This window comes from Protobothrops mucrosquamatus, unplaced genomic scaffold (assembly GCF_001527695.2).
Source record: "Protobothrops mucrosquamatus isolate PMUCROS unplaced genomic scaffold, P.Mucros_1.0 scaffold3050, whole genome shotgun sequence".
Lineage (NCBI taxonomy): Eukaryota > Metazoa > Chordata > Lepidosauria > Squamata > Viperidae > Protobothrops > Protobothrops mucrosquamatus.
Genome location: NW_015389063.1, coordinates 174183 through 183673, shown reverse-complemented (window position 1 = coordinate 183673; position 9491 = coordinate 174183). Strand labels below are relative to the sequence as shown.

General features: G+C 39.5%; 1 protein-coding gene across 1 annotated transcript in view; it reads left to right on the top strand.

Annotated features, from left to right (window-relative positions):
• The first annotated feature begins 2933 nt into the window (after positions 1-2933).
• LOC107296956 (protein shisa-7) overlaps positions 2934-9491 on the top strand; it is a 25709-nt gene continuing 19151 nt past the window's right edge. The window contains exons 1-2 of the mRNA XM_029286179.1: positions 2934-3484; positions 7430-7584. Of these exons, the coding sequence (XP_029142012.1) occupies positions 2934-3484; positions 7430-7584 (706 nt within the window). The remainder of the gene's footprint in view (positions 3485-7429; positions 7585-9491) is intronic.

The window sequence follows — 9491 nt, the reverse complement described above, 5'->3', positions numbered from 1 at the left end:
TGGAACAACTTGCCTCCAGAAGCGGTGAATGCTCCAACACTGGAAGTTTTTAAGAACAGACTGAACAGCCATTTGTCCGAAATGGTGTAGGGTTTCCTGCCTGAGCGGGGGGTTGGACTAGATGACCTCCAAGGTCCCTTCCAACTTTATTATTATTATTATTATTATTATTATTATTATTATTATTATTATTATTATTATTATTATTATTATTATTATTATTATTATTATTATTATTATTATTATTATAAAAGTGCTTGGGTGCGTCTAGCGGTGTGCGGACATTATTGTGAACCAACACCACACCAGAAGTGGTGCCATAGAAAATCCCACCAAACATGAAGATGCCAAAGGAGTACTGCTAGTGAAGTTCATGGAGCATGGTTCGACCATCAATTCAGAAGTCTACTGTGAAACGTTGCGAAAACTCAGACGAGCCATACATAACAAGCGTTGGGGCATGTTGACTTCCAGTGTGGTGTTGGTTCACGATAAGGCTCGCCCGCACACCGCTAGACGCACCCAAAAACTTTTGAAGCAGTTCCGTTGGGATGTTTTTGATCACGCACGCCCCCCATGGCCCAGGTTTGGCACCGAGCAACTGCTACTAAGGAATTTCAAACTTGTAAGACGTTATGACAAGTGCCTCAATTTGAATGGCGATTATGTCAAAAAGTAATGTAATGCTGTAGTTTTCTAATGTGTATAATAAAATTTCTGTATCTGCGAGTGTCTTTCATTGATAACCAAATGGAGGCTTATTTCCCGAATTGCCCTCGTATATCAGTCAAAGCAACTGAATATATGGCTTGAAAAGAGGTTGGCAAAATGACTCTATCCAACATTAACAGTGTTGAAAACAAATTGGATTATATATATATTTCTCCAGTAAGTGAAATATTGGAGAAATAAGAATTCCCTTGTTTTCCTTCTTCCCCCGCCAAATATTTTCAGGATTATTTTTCAGAAGATCAAATATACATAATTTAAGAGGGCTACAAATATTTTCTTAGAAAAGGAAGGAAAATCACAATATATTGCTTCTTACTATTCAGAATGGATAAAACTTAGTGATTTTGAGATATATGTATATGTTGTGTGTTTGTGTATATATATATATGTTTGTGTGTGTGTGTGTGTGTGTGTGTGTGTACAGTATATACAAATAAAGGTTTGAAATGATTGAGCTGACTTTCTGCTAAAATGAAAAGCCACTTTCATCAAGGCATTTATGAAATAACATCTAGTCTGTAATCAAATTATTTTTAAAGATGGGTAATGGTTTAGCTTTTTTATTTTTGAAAATGAATTCTGATTTGTTTATCTTTTAACAAAAATGGCTTTATTGAGGTGATTTTATTTAAATTACTAATACATTTTATTTACTTATTTAAAATATCCTGGGATTCTCTGGGAGCAAGAGTGGTATAGAAACATTTAATTTAAAAATTATACTGTTTTATTCTGGTGAGCACACTTATTTCTCTCTTATTGAAAAGTTTGAATTTGAATTGTAATATATTCATTATAGCTTTATTGACCAACTTGAGAGCTATTTTAAGTGGGAAGATAGCAAGAGAAATCAATACATTCCACTCCTATCTAATAGAATCTACCAATGAAATAGACACTAGAAGATTCAGATGCTGTTCAGAAACCCAAATAATTACATTCCTGCTTCATGTTATATGAATTTTTTAAAACAGTGATTTGCTGAATAAGGCCTAGTAGCTTGATTCACCTTGATTCATGCTGGCTCAGGAATTCTGGGAGTTGAAGTCCACAAGTCATCAAAGGGCCATGGTTCCCCACCCCTGACCTATGCCATAAACCATAGCAACTGAATCCAGACATCACGCTAAGACGGAAGCAGATAAACCATGTCATGCAAAGCTCTAAAGCATGAAATACTGTACCATTCAATTATTATGGAATTTGCTGCTAAGAGTTGTTATCCTGGCTGTGAGCTGAGATCAGCCATTCCGAAATGATGCCATTAAGTTTTGTTAAACCAGAGTTCTCATCCTGGGTGATCTCAGGTTGAGGAAACCTAGCAAACATTTTAAGAGAGATGTTGATTTGGGAAACTTCATGAGGAAGAAGCTCATCATCAGCAGTTGTTCCTGATGGCTCTATCATAGCTTTCTCCAACCTGATGTCCTCTGACATGCCTTTTGGGGAGGTTGAGTTTTTGGAAGACACTAGAGCAGGGGTCTTCAAACTTGGCCCTTTTATGACTCATGAACTTCAACTCCCAGAATTCCTCAGCCAGGCATGCTGGCTGAGGAATTCTGGGAGTTGAAGTCCATGAGTCATAAAAGGGCCAAGTTTGAAGACCACTGTACTAGAGAAGGCTAACCTGTGCTGTTAGTACAGGTAGTCCTCAACTTACAACAGTTTGTTTAGTGACTGTTCAAAGTTACAACAGCACTGAAAATGTGTCTTATGGCCGTTTTTCACAGTTACGACCTTTCCGGCATCCCCATGATCATGTGATCAAAATTCAAACGCTTGGCAACTGGCTCATATTTATGACCGTTGCTGTGTCCCAAGGTCATGTGATCACCTTTCGTGACCTTCTAACAAGCAAAGTCAATGGGGAAACCAGATTCACTTAACAACTGGGTTACTAACTTATCAACTGCAGTGATTCACTTAACGGCTGTAGCAAGAAAGGTAGCAAAATGGAGCAAAACTCACTTATCATGTCTCACTTAACAACATGAATTTTGGGCTCAATTGTTGTCGTAAGTCGACACTACCTCTATCAAATTGAGGAGCATTTTGCATTCACTCCACCAGGGCTTTTCTTAACACTCATTTCTTTATCTTTATAGGGTTTTGCTTCCTTGATCTCTTTTATACACTTTCTAAAAGGCCCACCACATTGGCCAGTCTGGCTTGAGCTTCTCAGCCCCATACTGTCCGCCATCATGCATCAGTTGCTGACAGTCATGCTCTACGCATCCCTGGAAGCCTTGGCTGGGCACACAGCCTTAGCTGTAGTTCAGGCACCACATTATACAAACCAGAGTTGGGGACTGCCCAGCCGCCTAGCCCATCTGAAGCGCTTGACAGCACCAAATTCTAACTCAACCACTAGCACAAGCAACAGAGCCCGGCCCTCTGAAACATGCCAAGGCTACTACGATGTCATGGGGCAATACGATGCGGCCTTCAACTGTACCACGGGGGGTTACCGGTTCTGCTGCGGCACCTGCCAGTACCGCTTCTGCTGTGACGATCGATCCAGGAGACTGGAGCAAGGGAAGTGCCGTGACAGTCCCCAGTGGTTCGCAACCACCATTGCTGGCACAGCCACGAATGGGCCCGATGTACCCAATGGCAGCAAACAGCAGAGCAATAGCACTGTGTACGTCATCTGTGGTGTCATCAGCTTCACCTTAGCTGTGGGAGTCGGGATCAAGTTCTTTTTCAGCAAAGCCTCCAGGAGACCCCATGGGAGAGAACTCAATGTGCCCAGGTAAGGATAAGGGCTGCAGAGAGGGACCCAGAAGTATTCTGATCCATTGATCGGGGGGATAGATAGTACCCTTGAGTTGCTTCCAAATCTAAAGGGTCTCCAGATTTGGGTTCAATTGGATATATTTTCACTTGCTGCTAAATCTAGGTGCAACTGGAAGAAAATCAGCCTATTGCAAGACAGCCTGTTTTCCTAAACTAGGGACACCAATATATCCCACTTGCATTAGCAGTAGCCTTTCATGATGTAAGAAAGTGTCTCTCTTCCATCACATATTATTCAATTTCTTGGACTTGAGAGAGTTGGCCTTCAACATTGTGCTCTGTCTCAAAGCTGTAGTCTCTTCCGTGAACCAAGGATTCATGATGGGCTGTGAGAATAATCTTGAGGAAGAGGTGGAAGAGCTGCAGCCCAGGCAACAGTCAGATAAAAGAAATCCAAGTCCAAAGCGGGAATGGAATTTGAGGAAACATCTCAAAGTTGACCCTCCTGGTTTTCTTTGGGGTAAAGGCAGGGAAGGTGGAAGTAAATTCAGAGTTGCAAGTTTCTCTTACCATAAACCTATAATAAAACTAATTTTAGTATTCCCAACTTTGATGTCCGTCAGGTCTACTTTGAAGAGCTGAATCAATCTTGCAACTCTTGCCTTGATCCTAAAACGCAGGTATCCAATCTTGGCAACTTTTAAGACTTGTAGACTTCAGCTTCCAGAATTCTTTAGCCAGCATGGGGAATTCTGGAAGTTGAAGTCCATAAGTCTTAAAGTTCCCAAGGTTGGACACCCCTGTCCTAAAGAGAATTAGGAAGGGTCAAGTCTGGAATGCTTTCTCAATTCCATTCTGACTCTCCTTTGGGCTGAGATATCTCTTACCTGACCATTGCCTTGTCTGTAGCTCTTCTTCCTCTTCCTCAAGGCTGTTCTCACTGTCCATTACAGTATTTGAGTTACCTATTCCTGGCTGCATTTTGTTTTCATGTCCTATGAGTAAAACTAAAGCATGCCTCTTTCAGAGATGTGGAAGCCTATCACTTAATATTAAAAGAATTACAATGGAGAGTGCTAATTCTTCTCTCACCAAAATAAAAATCTTTCATCAAAGATTTGCTTCCAATGTGCAGCAAGCTTGGGTAGGTGAATTATAGATTGGTGCCTCATATTTTATTGTGCTCCACCTGCCTTCATTTATATGGAAATGTTGAGTGAGATCCATAGATTACTTCCTGTATCTCCCAGTGATTTCTTCATGTGAACAGGGAATACTTGTGTAAAATTCCAGTTATATTAATATATTGGCTGTGATTCTGTCATATATCAACACAGATTTTTAAATTATATCACATCAAGTAGACGAAGAGCAAAACCAGAATCATCCTAAAGCGGTTTTTTCAACTTCCAGAACTTTAAGCCATGCAGACTTCAACTTCCAGAATTCCCCTAGCATGCTGGCTGGGGGAATTCTGGGAGATGAAGTCTGCATGGCTAAAAGTTCCAGAGATTGAGAAACACTGTCCTAGAGTAAGGCTGGCTGGGTTCACAGAGCATGCTTAAACTGATTATTGAATTAACCCATTTTCTGGGTTGCCACAATAAATTGAATCACAACCTAAAAAAATTGTCTGGGTTTGCATAACATGTTAAACCATGAAAAATCAGAAACAAACCCCAATCAAAGTTAAAATAGCTGAGCAAAAGTTCTGGAAATGCAGTTGCTGGTGAGAGAGATTGAATGAATTTGCCAAGCTGGGTTCCCATCAACACCAAGGTCTATCAATAATCTATAGTATTGATTCTCAATCTGGGCAGCTTTAAGACATGTAGGCTTCCACTTCCAGAATTCCCCAGCTGGTTTCAGGCTGGCTGGAGAATTCTGGGAGTTGAAGTCTACATGTCTTAAAGTTGCCATGATTGAGAGATGCTGATCTATAGGCTCAAAGAAGCAGGGTTGACAGTACTGGTATGTTCTAGAGCAAAAACTGAATATTGGATTACAAATGGTATCATCCCACATTGCTGTAAGTGAAGTTGCATGAGAACATATCTATATGGCAAAGAATTGAGGAATATATATACACTCTAATGGTTAAACTTCATAGTTGGTGATAGCAAAGCCAAATTATTAATTTTTTTTGCAAACTGAATGGGTTTGCTAGAAAACAGAGGCATAGAATCAAGATCATGCGAAGTATTAGTACCGCTTCATAAAGCCCTAGTAAGACCACACCTCGAATACTGCAGCCAATTTTGGTCACCATATCACAAAAAAGATGTTAAGAGTTTGGAAAAAATTCAGAGAAGAGCAAATAAGATGATTAAAGGCCTGGAGACCAAAACATACGAAGAACGGCTGCAGAACTTGGGTTTGGCTAGTCTAAAGAAAAGAAGAAATATGGGAGACATGATAGCAGTATTCCAGTATCTGAGGGGCTGCCACAAGGAAGAGGGGGTCAGGTTGTTCACAAGAGCACCAGAGGGAAGGAGGAGAAACAATGATTGGAAACTGATCAAAGAGAAAAGCAACCTGGAATTAAGGAGAAACTTTCTGACAGTGAGGACAATCAACCAGTGAAACAGCTTACCCCCTGAAATCGTGGGCTCTCCATCACTGGAAATTTTCAAGAAGAGACTGGACAGTCACCTGTCTGAGATGGTATAGGTTCTCCTGCTTGAGCAGGGAGCTGGACTAGAAGACCTCCAAGGTCCCTTCTAATTCTATTCTATTCTATTCTATTCTATTCTATTCTATTCTATTCTATTCTATTCTATTCTATTCTATTCTATAAAATTCCCCAGAATCTTGTGCAAGATGTCCAAAGTTCTGTGCTATAATATAAAGTGTCATGAAAGTGTCAAGTATCAAGAAAAAATAGATAATTATTGTTCTGAATAATAAAGCAGGTCTATGCTACAATGGGATTGGATAAATTTATTTACATTCATTCAAAATCTTCCAGAGGGTAGAGAACAAGTTGCTATCTCCTTCTGTGGGACGGTGTTAAGGAATTGTGCAGCAGGTGTCCAAATGAAGTCAGAGACGCTGACATGAACTTGTAGTTTTATAGAAATAAATATATTTTATATCAATGTATACAGCAAACTAGATAGTCAGGCACATCACTACATCATGAGGTAAATCATCAGATAAATCACAGAACAGCCTACAGAGAAGAAAAAGACCGGGGGGGGGGGGGAGGGAAACTCCCCCTTTACACCCAGCAACCAATCATAATGTAGATTGCCTCATGTAGGAGCCCACCAATATGTGTGTTCTGGCCCATTATCCACTTTACTGTTCCAGCTATTAAATATCTCAACAGATAGTTCTTCACGTTTGAAGCTTGTTCACTTGCCTTCATCATCTTTTGTCCTCCACCAGATGAGATATACTAGCTTCCAGAACCTGTCTTCTACATCTCTGACCAAAAGCATTGCCATTCTTTGAAGCTATTTGAGTCTGTCTATCGCAGGGGTCTTCAAACTCGGCCCTTTTATGACTCATGGACTTCAACTCCCAGAATTCCTCAGCCAGGCACGCTGGCTGAGGAATTCTGGGAGTTGAAGTCCACGAGTCATAAAAGGGCCGAGTTTGAAGACCCCTGGTCTATCGCCTTTTTCATAGGGTGCTTAGGACTGGATACAGTACTAGACACAGAAGGGCCTAGAAGACCTTGAACTGGTTTCCTTTTAAAACTGCCTTTAACATGTATTTTTGATACAGCACCATCTTGCTTCTCCCCTTCCACAACTTAGTGCTACCTAGTTATATTTAACTACACGATTCTGCGCTGCATCCCAATTCAGAGTGAGAATATGAAACTCTGTTTGGTCAAACAATTTCCCCATCAACATGCAGATGGTTAAATGCGTGTTCTAGGTTCCTCAACAGAACCCATGTGTATACTTTATGATTTCCCTTCCATGAACATTTGGCTTCTTTTCCTGGCCAGGGCTTTGGTTGACATTCTCAGGCATCAAGCAGGCACCACCTCATGTTCTGAGCGCAACAACAGCCTTGTGATGAACTCAAACTTCCAAGACAATGGTTCAGCTCGTCCTCCGAAGAATCTGTACAATGCAGTGAAACCTTCCAAAAGTAGTCATGGTAAGAGAAGAAGATGTGGGGCTGCTGGGTAAGAGAGTGACTTTCAAACTAGCCACTGAATTTATGCCTTTATCAGGTGCTTACCTTTTCCAAAGGCAATTTTACAGTGGGGCACGTGTGATCTATTCTTTACTTTGTTGACTTCAGCAGACCAGTGATTTGATACTGTCACTGGTGTGTGTTGGTCATTTTAAATTTTGGGGAAGGGGGATTATTGACTTCTAAGCAGCAGAAATAATGCTATAACAAATATCTTGCTTTTTCTATTTGCAAAAAAAACCCCAAAACCAAAACATGCTATGAAATTCCAGCGGTATGATCTAAGAGTGAAGATGCAATAAGGCGATGTTTTTCAGCCTTGGCAATTTGAAGATATGTGGACTAAGTCCCAGCAAAGCTGGCTGGGGAATTATGGGGAGTTGAAGTCCACCCATCTTCAACTTGTCAAGATGCAATAAGGGATCTCAAGCTCAGGAATAGTAAGTTAAACATCTTGGCCTTTGTTACTTGGAAATCATTTCCAAATTCTTGATTAGGCTGCAAAAGTTCTGATAAAAATAGTTTGCATCAGGAATAGTGTGAGTGATATATCTCAGTTTCTAAACTGAATATAAGCTTTGAACTGGCCAATGATCAAAAGGATTTTTTTCCCTTTTTATGACCCTGTAATCCACTTGACGATAACACGAAACCATGGTATGTACAAACTGAGAAATATAATGAGTAGGTCATGATATTTGAACCAACCCCCTCTTGCAAATCATGGGAACAGCCATGAAATCAAGACAGAAGACACAGGTTTTCAAGAAACATTCTCCTTGATGTTGGTTCACTGTTGAATCAGACATACTCAAAGAAGTCAAACAAGGTAAAAGTTTCATAACATTGTTTGTAGATCTGGCACTTCCATGTTTTGGAGTCTAAATTCTGGTGAGAACAAACCTTGGATATTAAGATCCAAATGGAAGATCTTTTCAAACCTCTTTGAAAAAAGTGTTGGTAAATAGCCCTAAGAGCAAACAAATTTTTTTCCCCAAAATTCATTTTCTCTACGACTTGCAATAAAAACCGCCAATCTAATTGGTCGAACGCTTTTTCAGCATCCAAAAATATAAAAGCCGCAGGGATTTGATTGTTCTTATCCAAATACTCAATTAAATTAACAATTTGTCTTACATTATACTTCATATATCTTCCAGTTATAAATCCAGATTGATCACTATGAATCAATTGCCTCAAAACTTGCATTAATCTGTTTGCCAATATTTTTGAAAAAATCTTGTAGTCTATGTTCAATAAAGATATAGGTCTATAATTCTTGGGCTGAGTCAAATCCTGACCCTCCTTTGGGATCAACGATATGAAAGCCCTTCTCCAAGATGGAGGTACCTCTGCACCCAACAAAATACTATTAAACAATTCCTTTAATGGCTCTATCATTTCATCAGATAACATCTTAAAATAAATTGCTGTTAATCCATCTGTACCGGGAGCCTTACCAACCTTTAATTGCTTGATTGCTCCAATAATTTCCTCAGAAGTAATCAAACCATTCATCTCCTCCTTTTGATTATTTGATAATCTAGGAAAATGTGCCTGCTGTAGATAATTCTCTATTTCTGAAAGTTGTATATTCTCAGAGGCATATAACTTTGAATAAAAATCCCAAAAACTACTTTTAATCAAATTTTGCTTATATGTCACTTTACCTTTGTAATCTACTTTCTCTATAATTCTTGACTTCTGCTTCTTTCGTAATTGGTAGGCTAACCACCTACCAGGTTTATTTGCATTACAAAAAGTATTATGTTTCATAAATCACAAATTAGTTGCAATCTGATCAGCCAATAACATATTAAATTGCTCCCTAAGCATAGTTATGGCTACCTTTAACTTATTATCCAGTG